At 53.6% G+C, this 27,962-nt stretch overlaps 6 protein-coding genes across 6 annotated transcripts; 4 read left to right on the top strand and 2 right to left on the bottom strand.

Annotated features, from left to right (window-relative positions):
• Positions 1-1,498: 1,498 nt before the first annotated feature.
• On the bottom strand, positions 1,499-2,908 carry MAA_09448 (thiol-specific monooxygenase; the record flags this gene model as incomplete). The annotated part of the gene is made up of 1 exon (XM_007827446.1): positions 1,499-2,908. The coding sequence occupies one exon, from the start codon at positions 2,906-2,908 to the stop codon at positions 1,499-1,501; it is 1,410 nt and encodes a 469-aa protein (XP_007825637.1).
• Positions 2,909-3,602: 694 nt separating this feature from the next.
• MAA_09447 (Telomere end binding protein) lies at positions 3,603-7,556 on the top strand (the record flags this gene model as incomplete). Its single annotated transcript, XM_007827445.1, has 1 exon — positions 3,603-7,556. One exon carries the CDS (start codon positions 3,603-3,605, stop codon positions 7,554-7,556), a length of 3,954 nt encoding a protein of 1,317 aa, XP_007825636.1.
• Positions 7,557-13,169: 5,613 nt separating this feature from the next.
• Positions 13,170-13,620, bottom strand: MAA_11596 (uncharacterized protein; the record flags this gene model as incomplete). The annotated part of the gene is made up of 2 exons (XM_011412511.1): positions 13,170-13,480; positions 13,560-13,620. The coding sequence occupies 2 exons, from the start codon at positions 13,618-13,620 to the stop codon at positions 13,170-13,172; spliced, it is 372 nt and encodes a 123-aa protein (XP_011410813.1).
• Positions 13,621-15,814: 2,194 nt separating this feature from the next.
• Positions 15,815-18,133, top strand: MAA_09446 (malate dehydrogenase; the record flags this gene model as incomplete). The annotated part of the gene is made up of 4 exons (XM_007827444.2): positions 15,815-16,151; positions 16,332-16,762; positions 16,833-17,158; positions 17,227-18,133. The coding sequence occupies 4 exons, from the start codon at positions 15,815-15,817 to the stop codon at positions 18,131-18,133; spliced, it is 2,001 nt and encodes a 666-aa protein (XP_007825635.2).
• Positions 18,134-21,868: 3,735 nt separating this feature from the next.
• MAA_11595 (alpha-1,2-mannosyltransferase) lies at positions 21,869-22,135 on the top strand (the record flags this gene model as incomplete). The annotated part of the gene is made up of 1 exon (XM_011412510.1): positions 21,869-22,135. The coding sequence occupies one exon, from the start codon at positions 21,869-21,871 to the stop codon at positions 22,133-22,135; it is 267 nt and encodes an 88-aa protein (XP_011410812.1).
• Positions 22,136-23,118: 983 nt separating this feature from the next.
• On the top strand, positions 23,119-26,866 carry MAA_09445 (cutinase transcription factor 1; the record flags this gene model as incomplete). Its single annotated transcript, XM_007827443.1, has 6 exons — positions 23,119-23,343; positions 23,473-23,501; positions 23,844-24,082; positions 24,601-24,641; positions 24,701-25,108; positions 25,208-26,866. The coding sequence occupies 6 exons, from the start codon at positions 23,119-23,121 to the stop codon at positions 26,864-26,866; spliced, it is 2,601 nt and encodes an 866-aa protein (XP_007825634.1).
• Between the last annotated feature and the right edge of the window lie 1,096 nt (positions 26,867-27,962).

Below are 27,962 nucleotides of genomic sequence, written 5' to 3'. Positions count from 1 at the left end.
TACTACGCTTGACTAGGAGGTATGAATCCGGCGATTTGAAATGGCATGGGACATCGGCCCGGGCACAGACGAGCACCGTGCCTGCTGCGTTGCCGACGACAATAAATGCGACTTACTGTCATGAGTCTGAGCTTGACACAAAAAGTCCTGTCGTGCAGTAGAAGCATAACGCCATAGCTTGTGTAATTTGACGCATTCAGAGAGACACGTATCGGGTATAGATGACTGCGCAACTGATTCAGGACTGCGCGGGTCCGTTTTACTCGACGAAACAAGACAGGACGAAATTGCGCCCGCGGATTTGAGGAATAGAGCAATCAAGCAAGGAATTCAATGCTATGACATGTTTGTGTCTGATTGTTGCTATTGTTCTATTGAGCTATCATCCCGATAGTGTTGGTGGCGTCCGAGGTGGATCGACTCGCGTTGCCAACATGCGTCCTGCTTCGAGGACCCAAGACCCTCGCATGCATGTAAATAAACAAGTCTAGATGAAGGAGCGTTCTGGTGAAATCAACGGCTTTCAAATGACCTTCTAGTTCGCAAAGAAAAGTTTCTAATAGTGCAAAACCCCAAGCTTAGGTTCTATGGTCTTCATCGGATGGCAAACGATCTTCCGTGCCTCAACAAAGCGACCTGGAAGGCCAATTTGAAGGAACCACGCGGATTGACGGTTCAGCTACGTTCCCAGTGCCGTCTGGAACGCATGATGGAAGCCTGCGGGTTCAATAGCCGTTTGGTGCCCCCAGATAGCCCGGCCAACATGCATCCTCTTCACAGTCTCCAAACGCGGCCACAACGAGAACAGGAGGCAGGGCATATAATATAAGACTTTTCGGCGGCTTGAGGGCTGGCTCGCCGGATAGGGTTTCTTGCAGATAGACCACTGGCCATGTGGCAATTGACGAGTAGACCAAGTTGGGAAGCATACCGGTTCCTAGCCATCGTCTTGGAATAAGTGCGTTTCGAATTACCATCTGGAGGAATAGTCGGAGAGTAAAGCAGAGCCACCATATCAACTTTCGTTCCAAGTCTGTGATCCCCGAGACCTGTGGCTGATGTGTGGTTGGTGACTCCATTAGGTAGGATGAGTCTGGCGGAAACGGCTGTGTAGAGAGCGTGGGAACTTGACAAGTGGTTGGACCAAGGAATGTTTGACGAGTGACGATTTTTCAAGTTTTTAAGAATCAACGGGTTATACCCCCTGGTACGGAGTACAATCGACATGGATCGCCTTTGGGATGCCTAATGCATTGTCCATCGGCTTGTTGGTTGGGTTGGCTGACGGGATCAACGCACGGGGTGAAACTGACCAGCCACAGCCACGAGAATTGCTGATGCCGCCTGCCGGTCTTGTCTAGCAATTACTCTGGTGGGACAGAAAGCAAGCTGCGTCCGCCAAGCCAACACATCTTGCATCTCACTCATAACGTGGAAAAAAGGACCAACCACTGAATGCTGTACGTGATTACGCCTCCAATTATGTCGTCTTCGTCCCTCATGGCTTGGCACTCGCCTCGTCCCTCTCTGGGGTGAATTTGAAGCCCAGCTCTTCCAAAGTCGTGGCCCTGCAGCCCTGGTCCTCGAATGCCCTTTTTGCTTCCAAGAAAATACTTCGAATCCAAAATTGCTCACGCCCCCACCGCGGCGGCTCCTTGCCCAGTTTTGAGGCAGTCATAGCGTAGTCATGCAGCTCGTTCAAGTAGACGCCATCTTGGCCATCGGGCATAATATGCAGCCTGTCGCCAGCCTTCTCTGCTTCTTTGTTCCACCTCAGCATTTCGGGCTTGGGCGGCAGCGGCAGGTGGTTGGACCATATGGCTGAAAATACCGCCGCCTGGGCTTCCGAGACCGGAAATGGGACGATGCGCATATTCAGCGCGGAAAAAACAATGGTAGGGTGTTGAATGCAGAATATGTGTTTGTATAAGCCATGTATGCTTGAGCCATTTGTGATGAGATCCTTTTCAAGGTTGTTGAGGAACGGGAGACTGTATCGGAATCCCGTGCAGAAGATGATGGCGTCAATATCCGTCTCCACGCGCCCGTCCTTGAGTCTCACTCCCTTCTCGTCAACCAGAAACTCGTCGATCTCGGCAATCTCCCGACAGCCAGTGTGCTGCAGCTTTCCCGGCGGTGTCTCGTGTCTAACTGACAGAATGGTTTGCCCCTTGGACACGCTGTTGATTTGGTAGGCAATGTCTAACCCCGACGGCCCGTTGCCAACAATGACCGTCTTTTTATCTCTAAATGTATCCACAGAATGATAGTTCTTGGAGTGAATGATGATTGAGGGATGCGCCCGATGAAAGTCCCTTATATTCTTGATATCCGGGACGAAGGGAGTAGAGTAGTGTCCATTGGCCACGACGACAGCGTCAAACACCTCTTGGACAACTTGCCCATCGACGGTTGACTGAGCCGTCACCTGCCATTTATCTTGGCCATTCTCAGGCTGCAGGAGGACGCGTTTTACCTGAAAGTAAAACTTGATCAGGTCCCGCACATCCTGAGCGTATCTCACCAGGTAATGCTGGATATCGTGACGGCTGGGATATATCCAAGACTCTTGTGGAAACTCCAAATCCGAGAACATCATGAGGGATTTGGGGATATTGGCATGCAGCTTGCTGTACATGGGGGATGGAAATATTGGGAACTTTTCATGCGGCACACGGGCTGGTTCATCTGGAGGGAAGAATGGGCTTGTCTGGGGAATAGGATTCGGAGCTGGCACAACGGTGTCGTAGTTCCAGACACCACCGACCTCTGCCTGTTGCTCAAAGACCACTATTCGGTCGTATGTGCCTTGAGCTCGGAGGTATTTTGCTGCGGCCAGTCCACAGGGACCAGCGCCGATGATCGCGATGCGCTTGACATTGAATGTGCTCGGGTATATCGAGCCCATGGTGTCGAGATGCGGGAGCGGGACAGGGAAAGGGTGCTGATAAAAGCTCAAGAAACAACAACCAGAGGAAAAACAGGAGAAGGGGATTGTTTATCCCGAAACTATCATGATCTGTTGAAGACAAGTATGCTTCGGCTGAGGACTGAGGTAAGTTGCACCGAGTACTAAGCAGTGAGTGTTGTGATGCCATCATTGGATGACGGCGCCGACGCACGTATTTGTTCCGAGGGTACGAGGGCGCCCGACGCCGACGCCGGCTGCTTGAATTAGTTCGAAAGGCGTGCTTCGCTCTTGCCGCCGCCTGGGCCCACCCAGACTCAGACTGCCGGCTTGCCAGTTTACCAGTTCCCGGTCAGCTGTTGGCAGTTGACGGCCAACTGACTTGCGCCCCACCAGCAATTCACTCGCTTCGTCCTGGCTCGAATGCCTTGGACCCTCTGTTCACCGCCTGCCCTTTAAAGCTCAAGTTTGTTCTCACAAGCTTCTCAGCAGCCATTCGAGCTCTGGATTGAAGCTCCAATTCCGCAAAACATCACAATCACATCCACGCGACAAAGACTCCCGTTCCCCTTCATTTGCATCACACAGCCTAAATGATGCAGTTGCTGACCCGGGCGATTGGCTCTACAACGCGTTTTGCATGCTGATAACACCCACATGACAGTCGTAGGTGCCTCAGCTTCTGACCATCGACATGGCAGATCGAACGCCGTTGGACGCTCTTCGAGAATCCCTGGCTACACCAATAGCCCAATTAAATCCTGAAATCGCCGATGCAAAGTCTCGGGTTGTCGACGGTGTTGTTACCATCACTTGGCCATACAGTACCGTGACAAAATCCATCGCATTCATCCTCGCCGAGCATGATATCCTCATACGCCGTAACCGTGGACAAATTCGAGTCGAGCTGCGCGGTGCTTCTGGCCAAGCCTTTGCAGATGCGAATATTGGCGGTGGAGACCAACTTCGCATAAGCTTAGATGGTGCTCAATGGACCAAAAACGATGCGAAGACCGGTTTGCCAGGCGGATCGCTCGAATGGCAACTGAACTTCACCAGTCGCCTATTGCTTTCTATTCGAAGGGTCGAATCAGAAGGCCCAGATGCCATTGATGTTAGTGCCTCAGAAGACCTTGTCGATGGTGTGCTGGAGTCTCGCCCGGATTCGCGTATCACTCCGCCACCGGCGTCTGTCGGTGTGGAAGACCGAGAGGAGATTTCAACTCCTTTCGCGCAATCATCTCACGCCACCGTCCTATTGAAACGGCTTGCCTCCAATACCTTTGAACCGGAAGAGTATGCATCGCCAGCATTCATAAAACGGGCTAGAGTTTCGTACGGATCTTTATTCGAAGGTGAATTAGACTTATTCGGAGATGACAAGGAGAAGAATAAGAAGAGCAGGCGAAAGTCCCGTTTTAGTATGGGCAATGCTGTCTGGAGATATAGCAGTCGGTCGCCGAGTCCCGAAACGAAAGAATTATCAGAACCGGAAAGTCTAGAAAACGAATCCACAGAAGAAATACACGCGACAGCAGATTCTAGGCAAATTATCCCGACACCGCAGCGGTCTGCAATGGTTGATGAAGGGTGCCAGACTCAAGAACATGACTTCACTTCTTCCATGCACGTTCAGGTTTCGGCTGAAGCGCATTTTCCTGAGCTAGAGTTGACGGCATCACCAACGCCGGGGTTATTTCCCGAAAGGGGTCCAAGTTTGCATACTCCGTCAAGAAACTTATTCAGTCGCTCGCATCTGCATGATGAAGTGTCTGATGTTGCCACGGAACCCCTTGACTCTCATGTCGCTACTAGTCAACACAATCACAGTTTCGCCCTTGGGCTGTCGACGACTCATGCAGACATTGTGCCCAATTCCTTCGGGACCGTGTCTGCACCGCCAGAACTGATGGGAAGTCATGAGCGCCTTCTTGAGGCCACCATTGGACCTAGCTACCCCGACTTTGCCACAACAGACCAAGTTTATGCCGAGCCTATGATGCGCCATGACCCAAACTTGCACTTTCAAGAACATGATGTCCATTCAACAAACCATGGATACCAACATGTTTCTCAACGAGAGAGTCCGACTTGGCATTCCGAAGTTGTGTCTTCATATCCGCCACTCCCAAACGAGCGCCAAGATTCGCAAGCTGCAGTAACAATTGTTAGTTCTCCTCCAGTAGAGGCCGAGGCCAGCCATGGCACTGGTTTTCGTACATCAAAATCACCCGCAGAAGATGACGAAGCACCCCAAGATCAGGAGGCATCCCCAATAGCAGGGCAAGCTTCAACACTAGGACAAGAACAATCCGACTCTGAAGATGATGGAGGGGACATAGAGGGTGAAGACTACGACTTACGGAACTATTCACACACCCGGGATGATGATCAATCCGTATCAGAAGAAGGTTCAGATGCCCCAGGCAGCGATGTGGACGAGCAGGCCATATATTCGGAAGAGGATGGCGATACAAGCGAGGACGAGGGGGATGGGAGAGAAGAAGACGTGCGCACAACGCAGCATAGAGGCTTTCCAGCCAGGGAACAGGAAGAATTTGCTGGATCAGAAGATGACGAATTAGCAGAAGTGGAAGAGGAAGAAGAGCAATTCTATGATGAGGAAGGCATGGATGAAGAGAACGGATACGACGAAGACGAAGAGTTAGAAGAAGAGTACGACGAGCAAGATTACGATGAAGAGGAAGAGGATGCAGTTGACGACCTATCGGCTCCTCATAACCCAAGAGAGCCGGTTTGTATTGATCTGATATCCGATTCGGAAGATGAGGAAAGATATGAAGAATCACCGAATGAAGAACCCCGAGATATGATGCGAGGAGAACAGGACCAGCGTGAGAATGAGACATCACCACATGAAGAAGAAAAAAATGAACAGGTCATCAAGGAGCCCACGATTACGAGACATCCTGGTGACAGCGAGGTAGAGGAGGAGGGTGGAGAATCCGAACCCGTAGCAGATGAGGTCACCGAAGGCGAGCCGATTCAACCAAGCACAGCATCTCACGATGCTGAGGTAGCGGGTGTTACAGGGAAGCAGGAAGAACATGATGAGATGGACGTTGACGAGGTGTCAGAGCCTGCCAATCAGAATGACGTTGAAGAGACTGAAATGTCCGGTACTGCGGTTCAGCAAACCACCAAGGATGATACCCGAGAGAAAGCGTGGCATGAGGAGGATGCCGCCGAAGCCCCACCTGTTGAAGATGTTGGAAACACACCCCATGAGGCGGATGTCTCTGAGGAGCAAACGGTAGCCCAAGAGCCCTCCACTGACATGGACGGTGTTAAGACGATGGAGCCCTTGCCAGCTGTTGATATTCAGGGACCAGCTGCTAAGCTAGGTGAGCCGGCTGTCAAACAAGAACCTGAACAACAAACGGACAAAACCGAAGCTGCAAAGAATATACAGCTTTCCACATCCCCGGAAACTCAGACTTTAGAGAAAACTACGGAACCCTCACCTGCACAAGAGATGGAGGAAGGAAAAGAATACGACGATTCCGCTGCCGCTGAGGACCAAATCATGAAGGAATATCGGGAGTATCAATCCCCCACCTACAAAGGCTCTACAGCACACGCCAAGCCCGGCGCAGAAGCAGCAACTGAAGCACCTGAACAAGGACAATCACAGGAATTCGAAGTCCTGATCACAGCTGCGTCGCTGCGCAACCGCCGCCAGTCTCACTACAAAACCCAGTCTGCTGATTCTACAAGTTCAGCGCCTAGGGATCCAAGTGTGCTCTTAGCTCAAGCCAGCAGCCAAAACTGCTCGGATGAAGTCGAGCCAGAGCCAGAGCCTTGCAATGAACGCAGTTCGCCACACATGCTGCGCATCATTCGAAGCACCAAGCCCGACCATCAGGATCCAAGCATCCTCCTTGCCAAATGGTCGGCGGAGCCATCCAAAAGAGACGAAACACCCGGTCCAACAGTCCGGGTGACACGCAGCATGACGGGGCACTCTGAAGAACCCTCCTCCCCGATAGGAACAAGAATGTCTAGGCGCGCCGCCACGCCCGAAACCCAAACCACCCATCGTGACGACCAAGTGCTCGTATCCCCCTCTATATCGGGCTCCTTCGTCGAGGACGAGTCACTCTCAGCCCTGAAGCGCCAACTGCAGAAGGACCTACGCACAAAGCTTCCCGACCACGTCCCCCTTCGCTCCCTCCGCACATTCCTCAATAAGACAGTCGATGTGCTCGCCGTAGCCACATCCACGCCTCCGCAACCGCACCGCCCTAAACACGGCCCGAGGGACTACATGCTCGAACTGACACTTGCCGACCCGTCTTCTGCGCCGTCTGGAGTCTGTGCAGCGCACATTTTCCGTCCGCACCAAGCCTCCCTGCCCGTCGTCCACATAGGGGATGTTGTACTGCTACGCCGTGTCACGGTGGTGTCGATGAAGGGTCGTGGTTTTGGGTTCAGGGTCAGTGATGCCTCTGCGTGGGCCGTGTTTGAGATGGGTGACGATGAGATGCTGCCGCAGATTAAGGGCCCGCCAGTGGAAGTGACCGATGAGGAGGTTGAGTATGCAAGCGGGCTGAGGAAGTGGTGGGGAGTGTTGGACGAGGCGGCCAGAGGCAAGATTGATAAGGCTACACAGAAGGTGGTGGGTTAGTCATGTGAATAATATCCCTGTGCCGGAGGAAAGGCCGGAGGAAAGGAGTGTGTGGTGCCTATGTTTTACGAAGTTATGATTCGGCCTAATGGAGGTAGGACGCTGTTGCATGTGAAGCCTGCACATGTGGAATCTACAATTCAAGGAGATGATGTCTTGACGGAAAATATTGGTCACTCGTGCATACAGCAGACTGGACCGTGCTACGTGTAATAATGAAGACAGAGTCGTCTCATTGTCTGGTCTATACTATTGAGTTCATTCATGTGACAGGGTGGATGGATACGGGGCAAGCCATGCGCGGCAACGGTCATCCCGCCACGAATAACAATGGACAAGAGTAACCACATGCGGTTGCCCATCTCACATGCTCCTTCACAAGGGGAGGCATGTATGTACACTGGGCCCTGAGCACACAAGTACCTTCTACCTTGCTCGCCAGGCCGGGATCTAGATGCAGTAGTAGTTGGAGATGCGAGCGGGCCGTGAGTCACTAACACGTGTAGAAAGGCACCGGACCGTTTCGGTTTGGAGGCTGGAGAATGCGGGGGCCCGTCTCCGACATGACTTCGTCTGTCGACTAGCCGCTTAGGCTTGTCCACTGCCCTCCGATGTGCGGAGGAGAAGGGACGACGTATGTATGTATGTGTGAGTGAACCTTGATGAAATGCTGGGCAGTGCCGCTTTTGCCCGGGGGAACTTCTGGCGTCGCTATTCCCGTCTTGGTGCGTTGGGGCGACGTGGTTGTCGTGCTCGTGGCCAAAAGTCCTATTCCATGTTGCCGACTGTAAACGACGGGCGTTGCATCTTTCACCTTGCCGTCGAGTGTGCTTGAATGATGGAAGGAAGGAAGGGAATTTGCTTATCACGGGGTCATCGTGCTGCGGCCGGCGTCGCGTGTCGTCACGAGAGACCTGCACAGGCTTCTTGGCCTCGTCACCATTCACACCTGGCTAGCTGGCCAGCTCTTTTGTGAGCATATCTGATGTGCAGGAACTCTGAGAATCAGTGTATTCCAGGCATGGATCCGGGGTCGAGATAGGCGCAAATGTCAAGGTCAAGGTCAAGCTATACCTACGAGAGGGCTTTGAAGCCAAACCAGCCGGAAATACGCCTCTTGTCTATCCTGCCGGGCTCGCAGTCGAGCACGATGATGGAATGTACCCTTGAAATAGCTTGCTTTACCCACGAGCCTGCATACTACCGCTCCGATATACCTGGCCTGCTCAACCAATTCCGAACATATGAGGCATTAGACCCGCGGGATAAAACCTTTGCATTTACAGCATTGGCCACGGAGACCGAAAGGGCAACTATAAGTCCGGACTATTCGGTCCCTGTCGACGTGGCATATAGGGGTTTCGTGTACGCCTTGATCAGCTCGCAAAGGAATTTGCATATCCTAGCACTGTCGGGACTATGCGCAAACACGCGTCCTGGTTCTCTTTTAGACCTCCCATCTGCCGGGATCTAATCCCTGGCTCACCTTTGCCTTACTGGACCCCTGATTAGACGGTAATGCTAGAAACAAACCTCGTTTGCCAAACACGAGATCCCGGATGACGGCCAGCCCAAACGGCTATATAAAGCAGCAGGTTCCTTTATGCCTGCGGTCCGATTATCCGAGAATGTGAATATAATGAATGTCCGTGGCTGCACACTTGACAGGGTCTTGCACCTTTGTCCGGAGTTTACTGGTCCGCTAATACCAGAAACGATTCGGTCCTGGCACGATTGGGCCATGGCTCATTGTGGAGACGCGAATATTCCACTGCCTTATTGCATAATGCCTTTCTTTGTACGATTGTAGCGGATGTAGTATACTTGGAGGGACGATGCGTCCGGGGGTTTTTGGCCGAGTGGCCCGTTCCGAATGGGCCGGATAATACTGGGAAGACTTTTGGTTTGCCTTCGGCCATTTATATGGCGGTCCATAGCCGACAACTGTGTATCCCTGAGAGGGGATTCTCAGGTTTAGTTTGATTTGATACACGTAGGGGTGATGAACTTTGTCTCCTTCATGGCGGACATGTGCCGTTCATCTTAGCGCAGGTTGGGGATACGTACCGATTCAATGGTGAGTGTTTTGTACCCGGCTTGATGGACGGGGATGGCATGAGCTATCCGTGTATCTGGAGGGATTTCGCTCTTGGATAGTGTGCTTATCTCGATAGTTTGTACTAGTAGACCTCTATTGGTACCTAGTATTTGAATGTGTATAAGGGCATAAAAGGCACAGTAGATCTTTGTCTAACTGGGGTCCTCTTCTTTCAGCGCAAGATGTGATTTCTTACATTGCTTCTGGAGGTGAGTTCCTTGGCTGCAACTGGTTGGTTATCGAGTCTATATGGCGTCGTGGTGAAACCTGAAGCTTGTGGGAAATAGAACCTGGGCAAGGGCGGCCACAGCACTAAGCCTGATGCGCTGTCAGCCGCAGGCATTTCGCAAACGTACATACTAGAACCTGACAGTAGCTAGGGAGATGTCGGAACTATAAGGTAGCCAGTGCCGTGGCTATTCAAGGTGCTAAGATAGTTGCGAGTAGCCCGGCTGATGTGCTTGTGTGGGGCCGAGGTTAGTTGCCGTTTCGCCGTGATAAATGGAATAGACTGCTCAGGGACTCCGTAAAATATGGTCGCCGTTTTTGTTGATGGGGCCAAAGAGATTTCTCCTTAATCAGGCGCTTCTTGGACAATATCAACAGGGGAAGAGCCGGGAGAGGAGGGGTTACAAGGAGTAATAGAACAAGTCGCTGTGCCTTGGCACTTGCCGCTCGACGCCCTCAGCGTCTTGCCCGCACGAGACCCAAGTTACTGCAGGAATGCGAGGCATGGGTGTGTTCAGGCTATTCGCTTTATCCGCGGCAGTTCGAGTATCATAACCCCGAATTTTCTATTGGATAACTGGAAGGGGGTTTGCTGCGACGCTTTGTCCAAGCCTGCGTCAAGAAGAACTGCCACAACGTCGTCTTCAATGTTGTACGGATGGTGATGATGCCTGATCTAATTCGAAAGGCGAGAAATGCTGTGCAAAATTGAGGAGGGCCTCACAACCCAGATTCAGAGGCGTTGTTTGGCCGGGGCCTGTCCTGATAGCGGGAGTTGTTTTGATGAAGAATGTTGCAAGTCAACGGGACATGTGGACTGGATAGATATTATACGACAACACCAACTTCAACAACTACTACGGCCATCTTTCAACAGGCACGATAATAGGTGCTGGTTCATCTACTATCTGTGGAGCTTCGGACCACGCCAATACCAATCAAGTCTTCCTAACAGGATATTGCTGGTGGCGGCGGCAGCGGCATTCTTGTAATGTTTGACGGATGGCCATGGCAAGAACTTGCGATTTGAGCTATTGATCTAGAGACACACTAGTCATTGGAATACAAAGCTGGGGCTTCTATCCGTATGCAAAGCCGCTCTTGACGCAAATAATGATTTTGCGACGTTACGAGATCGGGTCAAGTGTCTATATCGCCTTTTGCTGTATACGACAATAGTCTCGACAGCCGTCATAGAAGAGCCGAACGAACGCCTCCTCAGCACATGGACAAATTCGGTGGGCTAATCAACACGTGCAATCAGAATCGTCCCGGATGCTTTTTTCGTGGATTTCGAAAGCGACAATCAATCTGCCCCGTTCTCAACCAGCGGATCAGCGTCGTGCCAATGTCGAACGACAATCACATGGCGCAGAGGAAGCCGGTTCGGTGCTAGACTCGGTTATTGCCTCTACTCCAAAGTTCAAAGACGACGGGCTATACTTGCCGGATGCCAGCCATGGGATGCATGTGAGCAGACCAAAGTCGCTGGCGCGCATCTTAAACGGTGAATAATGTCGTGGGTGGGACAAGCATGTGAAGAGGTTGCCCAGTTGTATGTCCCAAAATGTCATTCAGTGTAACTGTAATTGGACCGGTCCTCAGCCGACAGCTCACGTTGCGAGTGCCGAGCTCCCCAAGCTTCCAACATCCATGCGAGCAAAAGAGAACTATCTTGTTTATACACGTGGTTGTGGTAAGTCAAGGCTCTCCTTCGAAGGCTGTGCTTTGGTTCCTAAGGTGCAACAAGTTCTCTTGCTGCTAGATTCTCCGCTCGAAACCGAGAATTGTGACCATCAAACCGAACCTATAAGGATCGTGCGCAAAGGGAACCATGTAGAAACTCTAGTGATGACCGCGATGTTGTTCTTTGGGATGAGACGCGGTTGAAACGTATCAACGGCATCAGGCGAGATGGCCTTGGGGTTTGCCAACACCTTTCTCGGTGGCTGATGCGGGCCATGGCAAGCCATCATCATCCTTCAGACGATTCACGTTTATGCACTTCTTCGCCCCAAACTCAACCATCAATCAAACACATCAGAGACAATGCCACACGGCCGATTTGCCAGGCGCAATCCGTAAGGACGAAAGGAGAGTGAGACATATCTCGGAGGCCGGCACACTGCGACAGAACCTGCAACACGGACAGAGACAGAGACACTTGGGTATGGAGTACTGGGCGGATGGCGGCGGTGACCTCTGCGAAAAAGACTAACTGGCCGGGGTTGAGACCCTATGGTGGCGGATGCAGAGATGGGATGTACACAGAGACCCTTGTCAAGCCGTCGGGGGAAATCGGAAGATGAGCAACGAATCGTTCAGGAGGAAGACATCTCCACAGCATGGTAAAGTTCAAGGAAGCTCGATCAGCTCCGGTCGAAACCGAAGCCATTTGCGCAGCAGCAATTAGGCCACAAACACACATAGACTGCGAGTTTTGTCCACCGGATACCCAAGATTTTGTAAACGGGACCCCACGCGACAGTGAGACTGTCCAAAGCGTCGATGAATCCAACAGTTGGCGTCAAGAGCGCGCCACTAGAGAGGCAGGCGAGGTTGGCTGGCAGGTCTTGGCTGCGGCACCCGATCCCGTAGTGTCCCGGTAATGTCTTGGGTTGCAGTGGAGCTTCGAGCACGACAGGGATTCCATTTTGGAGATTTCGAGACGTTGGAGTTGAGCCAAAGTGCCGTGGATTTCAGGCTTTTAGGTTGCAAGTGATATGGCCAGCGGGCAGGCTTTTTGCCTAGGAGTTTGTGGGACGTCTACGCGCCGAGCCTCGACGAAATTGGCGCCCTGTTGTTGAACGCCAATACGTCAGATACCTGTTTGCGGGTGTTTACTCGAGTGGCGGTGATGGTTAGTTTGTGAGTCAACAACTGCCGGGCATCGAGTCTCACCTCGAATGTGATGTGCATTTCATTGCCCGGTCACTCTCGTACGCAAGCAATGAGACACGATGGGGCGTTTGTACGGACCAAGAAATACCCCACTAAAAGAAATCAATTCCAGCTTGGGTTCCATCAGCAAAAAGAGCATGGACAGGGACATGAGGACGGAAATGATGGGATGAGCTCCGAACGGCCCAAGGTGGCTGCATGCAAAATGTTTGGACATGATTGCGTGCGCCTCTGCCCCAACGGACGAGCACAGAGTACACGGAACATGTACATGTCCAGCAAGTACAATGGATTGTGTAGGGCAGGAGCTCAAGCCGCAGCTTCCTTCTGCTCAAGTATTGGAATACACACAGTACTTACATACTCGTCCGTATTAACCCCCAGTCTCATTTAAAGATGGAATGAAGTTGCCTGAACGCTCCTTCCTCGTTGCTGCTCCACTTGCTGCGGAGGACCTGCTCACCACGTTTCCACAGCCCAATGAATCGTGTGAGCTTGAGAAACTGGTAGAAAAATTTTCGGTGCTCCAAATGAAGCTGGAAGAGATCCATCTTCTCCCACATTGCACGCTCAGGACCTCCATGCCAGACCCATGCTGCGAGCTGGCGAGCGAGCCCGGCGCCCGACGGACCCTGGAAGGTCTGGGGGAGGCTTCGGCGGTGGAGCCTGGCACGCAAGCCTTGTCGTGAGTCGAGACCTGAAGCTAGTGGAAGCATCCCGCTGAAATCCAACCAGGACAGATCCTACCAAGCGGCGACGGGGGACGGCACAGTCACTGTTGTTGAACCAACACGTTTGGAACAGCTCAGCGCCGGTGAAGGGGACGAGATCGGACATGGCGAGGCATCACGCGACGACAAATCCTGGAGAGCCATGCAAACAAGCGGAAACAATTGTCCGGCTCTTGTCCGGGCGCTGTCCGTATGACAGGGCGGGCCACGCGAGAGACTCGGCAAACATGGAACCAAGCTGGCAGCTCGAATAACTGCAGGTTCCAACTTGCAGGGACGATTCCCAGTGGGGGCGGGCGGGAGCAGCACCCCAGGTCAGGGTGCAGTAGCGGCCATTGCCAGGGGCAGTGAGCCAATGTGTTTGGAACAGGAGGATACGTTTAAGTACTCTGCAGTACAGAAACTGGACAAGTAAGCTACGCTCTGGGAGAGGTTCCGGCGAGGCTGACGACGCAAGGCCCCAAAGTACATGGTAGTGGGCAGGTCGACTTTCGTCGCATCGGGGTGCCATCCTCCGGCAACGGCCTCCGAATCAGCCTGCCATTCTTCCAATAAACGGTCAAGTCCAGCAAATCATCATCAACCTGACTATAGCCCGCGCCCAGGCTTGCTTCGAGACGTCTCGCAGTCAAAGCCTGACGCTCGGAAGAGTAATAGAAACAGGTCATTTGTCCTGTCCAGTGTACTTCTGTTGTCATTCATGGCTGATATCACAGGCAAAAAGACACAAGGCAGTTACAAAAGGCCAAAGTCGTCGTGGGAGGGCCCCAACAATTTCTGTTGGCAGCGACAACGGCACCAAGACTAGCTCCAGTCAGTCACTTATTCATGAACAGCCTGTGCTTCCTTTGCCAGGCACAAGACCCAAATTAATCCCGCCGTGCCGTGGGTTGGGGCAATTTGAGGGCATCGTATCGACTAGTTCAACTAAAAAAAAATTGGGATTCAGATTGGCGCCGACGTGGCGCCGTCTGGTTGTACTTTGGGGTCGTCGCCAAACATCATTCTTGACTATTTCCAATACTATTCTCGTACACGTGAAGAAGAAGCAGCAGCAGGCAATACAAGTCTTTGGCAGACTCTGGACGCAGCACAAACAAAGCAGCAGCATACTTTCGATTTATGCTTTTCGTGGGGTTCTTTTTATCCTTGCGCGCCGCCACTAGGGAGAAACCGCTTCCGAGGAGCCAACGACCTCGGAACCCGCGCGACTAGTCATCATTAGACCTCGGATTCCCAGGCCGGCCGACCAGTCTGTCAAACTGCTCCGATTGCTCCTCCGGCTTCTTCTACGTGAGGACGAGCGTGCTGCTGACTGTCTTGACAACTCGAGCTGTCATTCCTGTGCCTTCTCGGGCGCGCTTTAATTATCGGGAGCCCCCAACTCTCGCCCATCAGTCATCCTTCCCGCTCATTACCCTTCCCCGTCGCCGTGGCTCGTCGTTCTCCGGCGCAACACGCCGCCGCCCTCCGTGGTCCAATTATCTATTTGCATCTCTGCCTCCCCCATCACAATTGTCAATGCCGCGGCTTTAACGCTAGGCTGGGCACATTCCATTTTTATTTTTACCTATTTCAATACCTATTATTACTCGCCTCCCTGCCTCCCGCCATTTCTTCTCTCTGCCCGCTTACACCTCACTTTGTTGGCCGGCTCCACACCAGCAACGCACCGCTTGGTCAACAAGTCCCAAACTCCCAAGGTACAAAGCATCAGGTACCTGGTACTTCGTACCCGAGAGTTTCGTGGACTCCAATCCACCTCGAGCCCACCCGTCCGCAAAACACGTCCTCGAGACCGTTTTTTACTCTTGCACTCTGTCAAGCGTCTTTGGTTTGGATTTTCGAGCCTCTCTTCGAGTCTTGAAACCCGCCCCCTAGGCGCACTCATACTTGTCAGTCTAGTCCTCCGACAAGCCCCGGTCGATCCCGCTCCCGTCCCTTCCCAGTCTGCACTTGGAACTCTTCTGCCCTTGTCACTCCTGGCCGCTCCCATCGTCCCCTAGTTGCCTCACATGCATCGGCACCGTCTCTCGACCTTGGTCGCATCCCCTTGGCCTCCTGTCGGCGGCGGACTGTCATCCCCCAGGCTTTTATTAAATCGCCCATCCCTCGCTGCTGCAGGAGTGCAGGACCCATCCAATTTGACGGCAAGATCCTCAGCTGCTTCCGCCGCCCTCCGCCAGCGTTGCCCTGCTTCTTCCGTATATTTTTCTTCATCAGCTGCCGCTGCTGCATTATTGTCTTCTGCTCCCTCGACACCCTCTCCCACATCTGCGATTTCTTCTCCTCTCACAGCCATGCCAGTGCCGTCGCCTCAAGGCTCTGAAAGCTCAGACGTCTCTACGCCTCGCTCCTCCTCTCCCTCATCGTCGATTGGCTCTGGCCGCTCTTCTCGTACATCTGTATCTAATAAGCGAATGTCCATTTCTGGTCGCAGACTCACCCTCTTCAATCCCATGTCAACTGTCGACGTCTCTGCTATTGAAGAAGCAATGAAAATGGCAACTCTTGACCAGCACCGTGGCTATGTCAAGGACACATATGGCGAAGTCCAGCAAGAACGGAACACGGAATACTTGGCCAAGTCGCAGGCTGCCGGATATCAAGTCATCCGTGAGCCTCTCTGGAATAAGGGTATGTTGTATCTCTCGCGTTCCTTCATCACCGACCCTAGCCCGGGCGGTAAATCCAGTAGATACTTGGTTTTCAATATATGCGCGCAATTCGGATGGTCGCTCTTCGCATCGTGAAATAGTCGGTGGACAATTCCCTCGAATGTCATCATACTAACAATGCCGCCCGTTCGCCTTGCAGGTCTCTCATTTACCCCTGAGGAGCGTGCTACCAAAAACCTCACCGGTCTCCTGCCACATGCCATGGAGTCCCTGCAGACTCAGTGCGCCAGAGCGATGAAGATGATCCAGACTCGCCAGACAAGCATCGACAAGTATCTGTACCTTTCAAATCTGAAGGACCAGAACATTGACTTGTTCTACCGCCTTTTGATGGACAATGTCCGCGAACTCATGCCGTTGGTCTACACACCTACCATAGGCGACGTCTGCCTGCAGTACTCAAGCATCTACACTCGCCCCGAGGCCCTGTATATTTCAATCAAGCAGCGCAAATCTATTCGAACCATGCTGAGGAATTGGCCCTGCGCTGATCCCGAGATTTGCGTCGTCACTGATGGGTCTCGTATCTTGGGCCTTGGAGACCTGGGTATGAATGGTGTGGGGATTTCGGTAAGCAGAAACAGAATAGCATTTTACACGTACATCATGGCCCGAGTATACTGACCAAAACTCTCGAAAGATTGGCAAGCTAGCCTTGTACACGGCTGCCGCAGGCATTCACCCTGACAAGACTTTGCCCATTGTCTTGGACTGCGGTACCAACAACGAAACCAACTTGAAGGACCCCCTGTACCTGGGTCTCAGACAGAAGCGCCCCTCGTTCGAGGTCCAGCAACAATTCATGGATGAGTTCATGGAAGCTGTGAAGGAAGTGTACCCCAACATGGTAGTCCAGTTTGAAGACTTTGAGAGTGAAAAGGCATTCAACTACCTGGATCGTTACAGAAACACACACCGGGCTTTCAATGACGATATCCAGGGGACCGGTGCCGTGGTTCTCGGCGGGTACGTTCACTCGAACATGATGTCTTTCCGCACAGCTCCCGGAAGCACCTAGACTGACATATCACTAGATACATCGGTGCTTGCAACTTGTCTGGCGTCCCCATTGAGGAGCAGCGTCTAGTCTTCATGGGCGCTGGCTCTGCTGGCGTGGGTGTGGCCAAGCAGCTTGTTGAGTACTACACTCGTAGAGGATTCTCAGAGGCCGAAGCCCGCGACAAATTTTTCCTTGTCGATACCAAAGGCCTAGTCACCAAGGACCGAGGTGATAACCTAGCAGAGCATAAGAAATACTTTGCTCGCATTGACAACAATGGCCACCAATTCCGTACTCTGGAAGAGGTCATTGAATATGTCAAGCCCAGTGCCTTGATTGGTCTCGCTGCTACCTTTGGCATCTTCACCGAGTCCGTGGTCCGAGCTTTGAAGGCTTCGGTTGACGCCGGTGGCCTTGGCCGACGTCCTATCCTGTTCCCTCTAAGCAATCCCCTCACAAAGGCAGAATGCACGTTTGAGCAAGCCGTACAGTGGACCGATGGTTCTGTCATTTTCGCCTCCGGATCCCCATTCCAGTCATTCACCGTCAAGGTTGGCGGTGAAATTGGGGAAGTGACATACCACCCCAACCAGGGCAACAATGTCTATGTCTTCCCCGGATTGGGTCTCGGTGCCATCCTTGCCAAGGCCTCGCGCGTCACGGACAACATGGTGTACACCTCGGCTGAGGCCCTGGCCGGCTCACTGAACTCTGAGGAAATCCACAAGGGTTTGATTTATCCCAGGATTGAGCGTGTCCGCGAGGCCAGCGTCATTGTTGCCCGCGAGGTCATGAAGGCTGCGCGACGAGACGGTGTTTCAGAACTCCCAGAAGCCTACTGGCATGAGTGGGAGGAGTGGGGTGATGTTGCCTTGACCGCGTACATCAAGCAGCGCATCTACAACCCTTCCTGCTTCAGCGAAGCTCGAGGTCGCCTGTGAGGGAGAAGGAGGCGCGTAAGAGAAGGCAAAATATGGAGCCGTGATGAGAGCAATGGACATGTCGATAATATGAGTCTGGCAATGTGAGGGAAAGGGCGGAAAGCTCGGCCAATGAGTTCCAGAGCCGGGAAGCGGGTTTTCAATAATGGATATGAGTCTCCAGGGTGGCGTTTGTTTTTCCTGTTTTGCTTTGTCTTTGGAAAACCAGCCTGAGCGAAGACAGCTGGGCGACTAATATATATCTGGCAATGCATGTTTGCATGCTTGCACATACTAGACATTCGTTAGCCATAGTCTTTACATAGCGTTGTGCCTACCCTTGAGGCGACGACATGTTGAATCAACTGTCGAGAACATGTTGCATTTGCTTCTGCTGTATGTGTGTTTTCAAGTTTGTTGTTGTGTCGACATGTCGTAGAGAAGTGGTATCAGGATACCCAACACTTTGATAGTAACAACATTGAAAGGAAAAAAGGCAAGTTGCCACAGTGGTGATGAAGTTTGTAATGCACGCCCGGCAAGTGGCCGATCTGAAAGTCGATTCGAGTGTGGATGCTCACAACCCCGTGGCCAAACCGATGCGGGGAGGCGGCGGGCAATCTCATCGGTCAGCCGTCGGTCAGCCGGGACGGCTCCGCTCCTCCATACTTTTCCAGGTTTTCCCAGAATCCATAGGTGAGTCCGGGGGAAGGGGGGGCAGAGTGGGATACGAGTATCAGGTTTGTGGTAGTAAACGCTGTCCTGTGGTGTTTTTCTTCAAGCCTTGCGCGCCCGCATACCCGGGGGCTTTGGTTCACAGCGGTGCGCGACTTCGAGAATGAACAAGAGCAGTTGCAGAGTAAATCACACCTTCTCTTTGGAAAATATCTTGCCAGACGGGGCGAGGAAGGAAATGTAATGTAATGGGATAGGGGAGTTTCGTGGCAGGAACAAAGGGAATAATCATGGCTTTCCGTGTCTGGAACTCGGAGGTAGCCTCGGTGGGCGGCTATCTCCCTCGGAGGGTCGGAAGGCCGACGGGTTCGCGTCGGGGACCGAGCTGGTCAAGGGGACATGTTTACCCTGGAGCTTGGCGGGAGGCGTCTGGGGACACGGGCAGAACGGGGTCTGGGGAAAAGTCCGGAGAAGACAGCGGTGGATTATTTTCGGAGGCTGGTTTATTGGTTGGTTTTTTACCTGAGCTTTCAAAATGTTCTACGGGCTGATTTTTCAATTTGCTCTTTCTGCGCGATGTTATTTTCACGATATCATGGCATTCATGGACACGGACATTCTGGCTGCCAAGGCGAGGGCTATCAACGCCCTGGCTGTCGTATGGTGATGGGAGTACGGAGTAGTACTGGAGGTTCGTCACGTTCACCACTCGTGGTTGTGCATTCCGTGAGGCGCAGGATCGGATCCGGAGTGGGGAGCTGTCTGGGCGGGAGCTGCATGGTCGGCGATGAAGATCCATGGACACACTGCGAACCGGAGGTCGCAGCGCAGGCGAGGCCGGGACGACAGGGCAAGCGGCCACGCAGCGATGCTCCCAGGGCCACGGGATACGACGCTCGAGTCCGTGGGATGGACGTCTCTTTTTGCCAATATCAAAGATGCCCCTCCCCCCTTTCTGGACGCACGCCGCTTGCGGTGACAAAATAGGGGATTAGAAAACCATCATTTCATCTACACCCAGAAAATCCCAGAGGAGGGGTCTTGGTAACCGCATCTGGATCTTGTTTCCAATGCCTCGCGTGGTGGAATCTACGTATAATTCTGGGAGTTGAACCCCCTTGTACGGAGTAGAGTAGCTTCATTACAGAATGCTCCATTTGTACGTAACTACAGAAAGAGTCAATGGTGCAACAATCCATGGAGCAACTTAGTCAGCATAACAGCGGCATCGGATCCGCTCGACAGAAAAACGGCGTGACCAAAGGGCTGGCCAGGGTGGCCGGAATCAAGAGTTCAAGAAACCCCCCGCAGGACAAATGTCTTGCCATTGATGCGATCTGCAAATGCGGGACAGGCTGCTTTAAACAAGAAGAGACAAACAAAAAAAAAGGTGAGACGGGTGTCGCTCACGAGGGCAAGCCACAGGGCAACTGCTTTCAGCCCACCATCGTGCCCGCATCTGGGAATAAAATGAGATGGCTGCTCCACTGGTCCGAAAGTTGCCGACGACAAAAGCGCATGGCGGTGTTCACGACGAGACACGGCGTCTGCACTTGCGGTTGGTGTCAATGTTTCCCGGCCTACACGTCACCGGATGGGTGGAGATGAGGGATTGATATCAAAGGGTGTCATTCACGGCTCTCTGCGTGCAGGAGCATGTCGATTTCTGGACGATTTCTGAGGGTGGCACGACCCGAAGCTCCGGGTGATGCAAGACGGGGTGGGTGTATGGCGGTGATGGCTGTCGATTCCTCCCCCCCCGCGGAACGGCATACCATCGGATCGGAAGCTGGGGGTTTCGGTCGAGGTGGTGATGTTATTGATTTGAGGTTGAGCTGCGGGGGGGGTGTGGGTGGGGGGGGGGGGGGGGGGGGACGGCGTTTGAGACATGATTGTCATGGAATGGACGACATGCGGACAGGGTCATTTTGCATTGTTCTCGTGCGCGGGTAAATGCAAATTCGCAGGTGTAGGTGCTCCTGGTGATGAGCGACGACAGCTTTCGTTGACTCATCTTGGGCAGTGTATGGAGTAGTTCAAGGGCCGCAGGCAGAGCCAAGCCGACGACGCGTCAACCCTTCCCCTACCCCAGATTGATTTGATGCGGTCCAGTTGACCCGTCTGAGCGAAGCGTAACCATTCATTACGTTGAAACTACTAGTAGCCGCATCGATTACATTGAAACTACTACTAGCAGCAGCAGCATCGAATTGATGAGGGCATGCCAAGCATCGGGGGAGGGGGCGTGGCGCTGCAGACAAAGGGACTTGGTTCAATGACAATTGTGTCTGGATTGGAAAGCTTTAAAACTTGACCTTTGGACCATCAAATTGTATTTCATGTGCAGGCCGCAGAGTTGGTCCACCAATGGCGCCTGGCAATAGTTGAACACACTTAATGCATGTGCATGCATGTGAGCGAGTGAGCACAGCAGCTTGGCCCCTGCCGCCCGCCACGCCCTGTTGAAGAAAGAACCAAAAAAAGCCAAGACAGAAAAGCACGCAAAAGTCTGCAGTCTCCCGTGACAGACCACGGCAGGGGTACGAGTTGGGAAAACGGCCTGCAGCCAGGCCTTTTGGGCATGGGCATTTGTGCTTGATGGAAATACAACGACAGCGGACGGGCCTGCAAAGAAGGCCAACTGGTGCTTCCTGCAGGTCATGTTGCACCTCAGTTTTTTTTTTTTTAATTGATATATTTTGCGTTTTCTGCCCATGTGCCATGTATGCAAACGCAACACGTCAGTGATGGCTTGCTGGAGTCGCGACAGGCCCCTGGAAAGGGATAAAACATGGGGTACGAGAGGCGCTTGCGAGCCAACCATTGAACAGAGTTCAAGGCAAGTTCCGGACGTGGATCTGCAGGACAGCGACTGGTCCAACTGCGGCTGGAGAATTTCACACCATGCGCTAGCTGGGCTAGTGTTTCGTTGGAGCTGGACGGTCAACTGGCGGGCGGGAGTTGGAGCTGGCACCTGGGATGCATTGGCTTGGGGGCTCGGCAGGTGTCATCGATTCGATACGGTCATGGAGAATCCAGTCTCCAAACGCAGGTTGACGAGCGCACGTGTATGTAGCTAACATGCTTACACAAGACGGACAGGTCGAGGCGGCCATCACGGTCCACGGACCACGGCGACGGCGCAGTGAGCGTACACGTTCCGCTGTGCCATCCATGGCCACGGTGAAGACGGGACGCGGAAACCTTGCGCCCCTTGATGAGCGCCTCTCGACTGCAGCTCACCGTGAAAAGAAGCGGCGATCCATGCACTCGGATGGGAGCGCCACTTCCACCGGATGTTGGAGGGCCTCGTCTGGTGGAGCAGCCGCCATGATGACCAATTGGTAGCCGCTAGTTTTTTGGTAACAGCAGCACGCCTGTCAATATTGAAATACCATTGACCAGATCGACAGCATCTAGAGACGAGACGGACGAGACGAGAGGCAGCGATGACGCCCACTCTCCAGAGAGTCGTCCCGTCATCCATCGCAGCTCAACAAAGAGCACGGAGGCTTCGGGCACCAGAGGCCAGAACAAAAAAAATAAAATCAAGTTGCCCAGGCACTGGCAAAAAAAAAAAAAAAAGGGCAGCCAATACCGATCAAGGTGAAGGGAGCCATGTCACGGTGCCATTTCACGTCGGATCCCCACGCATCCCCACATCCCACCTTGATGCCACCTCCACTCCGGCCTCGCACCTCGTCCAGGCGTGCGGGCCTCCGGGACTGGAGAACGAGGCGTAATCCCACGTCAAGACGCAGGACTCGAGCTCGTCAGATATAATAGCATTCCACCCCCCCCGGAACCCACCCCCGGATTTATTCTGCCGGCCTCGTAAGAAAGGAGACTTTTTATCCTTTTTTTTTTATTTTACTTTTTTGTATTTGTCTTGCTCTCCTTTGGCATTATCCTTCCTTCGTCTCTTGGACCCTCTCCACTCCTGGAATTTTTGTCTTGTCAAATCGTGTCGACTCGAGGCCGTTTATACGGAGCACCTTTACACTTTTGCACTAGCAACCGTTCCAGCACCCGAAAATTGGCCATTTGGCAATTCACCGCCACGCCCGTTTTGCCAATTCGTTTCGAGACTCGATGAGAAGCTACGGCGAGCAGCACCCCCGGAGCAGAATAGCGCCAACTGAAGGACTCATCTAGCACCTCGAGGCGTCACCGGTCTCGAATTCCAACGGCCTATCGACCTGCAAGGAATACTGCCCCCCTACCCTTTTTTTTGGGACGCTACATGTATTGAATCGCGGCCGATAAACTGGCCGCATCAAATACATCTTGGAAAATCACCATCGACAGACAGGAGGGCGCGAGAGACAACAATGGCGGAATCCATCCACGGCGCCTCGCCGGCCTCGTCGCACTCAGACTCGGGCGACAAGAGCAACAGCAAAAAGAGAGCCTCGGCGGGCGACGAGTCCAGCGGCCCTCAAAAGGTCACCAAGCGCAGGGCCGCCCGGGCTTGCGTATCGTGTCGAGCGCGCAAGGTGCGCTGCGACGTGGTCGAGGGAGCGCCCTGTGGCAATTGCCGCTGGGACAATGTCGAGGTGAGCGAGCCCGACTCTGACTTCTTCTTTTGGACGGCTGCACACGCTGCCGTTTTTACCTTGTTTTTATTCCTAATTCTTAATTTTTTTTTTCATTTCTGGACGCTTGGCAAGCTAACCTCGTCGCAGTGCATCGTGCAGGAGAGCCGTCGGCGAAAGTAAGTCGAGATGGGAAGAGTCCCGCCCCAAGCTGCATTTTGATCCGACTGCCCGCTCCGGCGCCCCCGGAAATGCCCCGTTCGCCCGTCCTGCCTGCTGCTTTCCTGCCAATGTGGCCACGTACCCGCCCCATCCGCTTTTACCGGGGGGGCCTCAGTGCCACTAGCCTGGGCTTCGGTGGCTGTACATGCCGCCTGGTACCAGACTTGTGTGAAGCGGTTACTACTCCTCCGTACGAGCAAGTGGTCTGGCCCGCTGGCAGGCGGAATTCCTCCTCGACGTCCCAACATGCCCAATTGATTCTTTCTTTTCAAGCTGACGCATTTTTCAACTTTTTGCAGAAAGAACCTCGTCACCCCCAGCGCCGTGGGACCGGGCGCAGCCGAGGCACAGCTGCGTGCCAAAGCCACCGCCGCCCCGGGCTCGACGTCCCTGGCCACGCCGCCGCTGTCTCTGAGCAACCCTGACATTTCGCACCTACACCGGACCGGCAGCGTGTCTGCCTTTTCGTCAAGCAGCCCCGATGGAGCGACGCCCTTGTTGCCCAAGAATGGTGACGGCCACGTGCCGCATATGCTCTGTAAGTTTTGACGCAAAAGCCCCTCCTCCCCCCATTTTTTTTGTGTGTGTTTGTGTGTATTCCTCTTGGGAATGCCCTGGTGGCGCACGGGGAGAGTTCCCCTTTCATCCTTGACCACCCGTTCGGTGTGGACTGGTCTCCCTCACCTCCACTCACCTCGCTCGCGATGGTCACCACGGGCCTCGTTTGCACAAAAAACGGGCTGCGGATGCCTCTTCCGCGCCGACTCTCCGCATTCAAAGTTCAATCGCCCCACATTCCCCAAATTTGCCCCTCGTGCCTCTGCCCCACATGATCAACATGACGAGTTTCTTGCCCAGCGTCTGCCCTTTTCACATGTGAATTGGCTTGGACAAAATCTACTTTTCTTTTTTGCTCGTGGCGTTGCGCAAGGGAAAAAAAAGGAGGTTGGGGGCACACTTGAAAGACGAGCCACGTGTGAAATTATGACGGCCAAACCCCCTAGGCGCATTCAGCCAAGCCATCGCCCAGTAAGCTGACCGTGCTCAACTCGACAGATCAACGATCCGGATATCGCCATGACAGCATCGTCAGCCAGGTACGGCCTTTTGTTTGGTCCACGCCCCCTCCCAAGCCGTTACTGACAAACGAGTCTAGACTTCCTCCTATGGAAACGGCCGCACGGCGCAGTTCCTCAACTCGCTCGAACTCCCCGATGCCGGATCCCAGCTTCCCGCGTTTGTGAGGCCGCTGCCTGCCAAGATCGCCCCCGAGGATGTGCAGTATCTCGCACTCAAGGGCGCCCTGACGCTGCCCAACATTACGCTGCAGAATGCGCTGCTGCAATGCTACATCGAGTACGTCTATCCGTACATGCCGCTGATCGACTTGCACCACTTCTTGAGCATTGTCGATCGCAGGGATGGCGTCAACGGCCAGACGAGCTTGTTGCTCTACCAGAGTATTATGTTTTCGGCGACGGCCTTTGTGGATATGAAGCATTTGAAGGAGGCCGGCTTTTCGTCAAGAAAGGCTGCTAGAAAGGCGTTTTTCCAGAAGACGAGGGTATGTTTCTTTCTTTTTTTTTTCCTTCGTGAATTCCCCCCCTTGAAAAACAGCCCCGTGACATGATGAGTGTTTCCTGTGCTGACCGACATGGAATAGCTCCTGTATGACTTTGACTATGAACAAGACCGCCTCGTGCTCGTCCAGTCTCTCATGCAAATGACCTACTGGTACGAGACCCCCGACGACCAAAAAGACACCTGGCACTGGATGGGCGTTGCCATTTCCCTCGCCCACACCATCGGCCTGCACCGCAACCCTGGGTCAACGTCCATGTCCACATCCAAGCAGCGTCTGTGGAAACGCATATGGTGGTCGTGCTTCATGCGAGATCGTCTCATTGCCCTCGGCATGCGCCGTCCGACCCGCATCAAGGACGAGGACTTTGACGTCCCCATGCTCGTGGAGAGCGATTTCGACATCCAGCCCCTCGCCGAGGGCATCAGTGTTGTCCCCCCCGAATGCACGCTCGTGCGAGACGTCGGTATGCAGCGCGAGCTGGCCGCCATGTGTATCTCCAAGGCGAAGCTGTGTCTCTGCATCAGCCACATGCTCAAGACGCAGTACTCGGTGCTTATCCGTGACAAGATGAAGCCCGAGAACACGACAAACAGCACCATGATGCTGTTCCCCAACAAGCAGATGGACAACGTGGACAGCGTCAACACCGTCGACCTCGAACTCAGCGCCTGGGCCGCTTCCCTCCCGGATGTCTGCCAGTACCGACCCCTGAACCCCCTCGACGTCAGGGACGGCAGGTCGACCATTGCCGTCCAACGAACCCTCCTGCACATGGTCTACCACACCACCATCTCGGCCCTCCACCGGCCCCAATTCCTACCCTCGTCGCCGACCCAAGCGCCCACTACATCTCGTCAGGTCCAGGAAATGTCCCGTCTGCGCGTCCGCGACGCCGCCTCCCAAATCACCCGCATGGCCACCGAGCTGCAGCACCTCCGGCTGGAGAAGTTCCTACCCACGACGGGCGTCACCGTCATCCTCCCCGCCATGATCATCCACCTCCTCGAGATGAAGTCGCCCTCCTCGCAGGCCCGGGACCGTGCCACCCGAGGCTTCCGCCAGTGCATGCGCGTCATGGAGAAGCTGCGCGAGATCTACGCCGCCGCCGACTACGCGACGGGCTTCCTCGACGCCGCCCTCCGCAAGGCCGCCATCGACATCAACACCAACGTCGGCCACCAGACCCTCTCTGCCATGAAGGCGGACCTGCCTGCCGAGTTCAACGCCCAGACCACGCCACCCCCGGACAACCTGCCATACATGACGGCCTCGGAGTCCCTCTTCACCGAGAAGCCCAGGCCGCCCCTCAGGACCATGCCCATGCCGCCGCCGGCCACTGTCAACGCCGCGGCCCTCGAGCTCTCGACCAACTCCCCGCCCCAGACGGACTTTGACTCGGCGCAGCTCACGCCCAGCGCGAGCGGCCAGTCGGAACCGCAGCTCGTCGACCTCGACACAATGGACCTCGATTTCATGCAGGGCCACGACGAATTCGACTGGAACGCCGTCGCCGGCACCGACTTTGATGTCGACCAGTGGCTGCAGTTCCCCGACGCCGGCTCCAACCCCAATCCCAACCCCAGCGCCATCGGGGGCGAGGACCTGGCCGCGGGATTGTTTGACAATGCCAACACGGCAAAGTTGATGGAGGAGACGCTAGATCTAGCGGCGTTGGACAATGAAGGGGACACGAACATGGCCGTCGAGGCCGTGCAGCTGGAGGCTAGTGTTTTGTAATTTTTTCCGTCATTATTTTGGGACGGTCCGTTTGTTTTGGTCATGTATGGATGCATTCACGGCGCTAAGTGTACTATCGGTCAAAAGGAATGAGAAATGACTCTTGATGCAATCACTCTGTCTTGTGTCTGCCTGTGACGTTGTGTCGCTCCATCATTTGCCACTGTCTGGAGTAGTTGCTACCATGGGTAGTCTTCCCTTGTGCAACTGTGGCGTAAGAGCTGGTATACGATACCAGTGACCGGCTGGCGGAGCATAGGTGGCTTCTTGGGTTATCTGAAAAGGGGGGGTGAGACTTGCCTGTCGAGCCAGAAGACTGGTGTTTTTGTGCGGACTATTCAAAGAGACTGATTGCTGGCATGGGTTTGGACAAATTCTTTAGGTGTAGGAGAGTTGCGTTATGGGTGTGTCTTTATCGATTCGAAAGGCAGACGTCTTCACATGGTTGGGATAATACGTTTGTATGATGTTTTGCTGATGTTGATCTTTTGGATTGTACGCCAGCTACCCTGTACATGCCTGGGTAGGTATCGCAAATATGTTGCAGGCCTTGTGTGCTACCAACAAATGACTGGTACTCCTTGTTTAGTAGTCAGTGTGGTCCGTTATGTTGATCCTACTTGATATCATGTCTAATCCGGTAAAAAAACGTGTTTGGAACATTCGAGCGCACATTCGAACCCATAGTGCCATGTCCATTTCTCGTCTGTTATAGTAGACTGTTGGTAGTACCCATAATCGCTCACATTTTTGTTCTGCCACAAGTCGACTGATCATTAGTTAGCAGTCATTCAATAGCTCTATGGTGATGGTGCGGCGTGTGTCCCAAGCTTCTCTATCATGTCCCGAGCGTGGTTGAGTTGACCAGGTTTCCACTTCATTGCATAAAGTCTCCCTGTGACAATCTGCTCCACTGTGTTTGAGCATCTCTCCGGGTTTATGCAGGCTAACGGCTATCAACGTCGTTGCGGACTCCGTAGAGGCATCATCCATGTCGTACGTGGGTTCTCAGTGTCACGGCTTCGTTTGCCTGCTGCTGGAGGGCTTACAGGAATGCGGCAAAGGCGGGGCGCCTCTGGAGTACGTACTTTAAAAT

This window comes from Metarhizium robertsii, assembly GCF_000187425.2.
Source record: "Metarhizium robertsii ARSEF 23 chromosome Unknown MAA_Scf_10, whole genome shotgun sequence".
In the NCBI taxonomy this organism is placed as follows: Eukaryota; Fungi; Ascomycota; class Sordariomycetes; order Hypocreales; family Clavicipitaceae; genus Metarhizium; species Metarhizium robertsii.
Note: the sequence above shows the minus strand (reverse complement) of the source record. Positions and strands in the feature narration are given on the sequence as shown.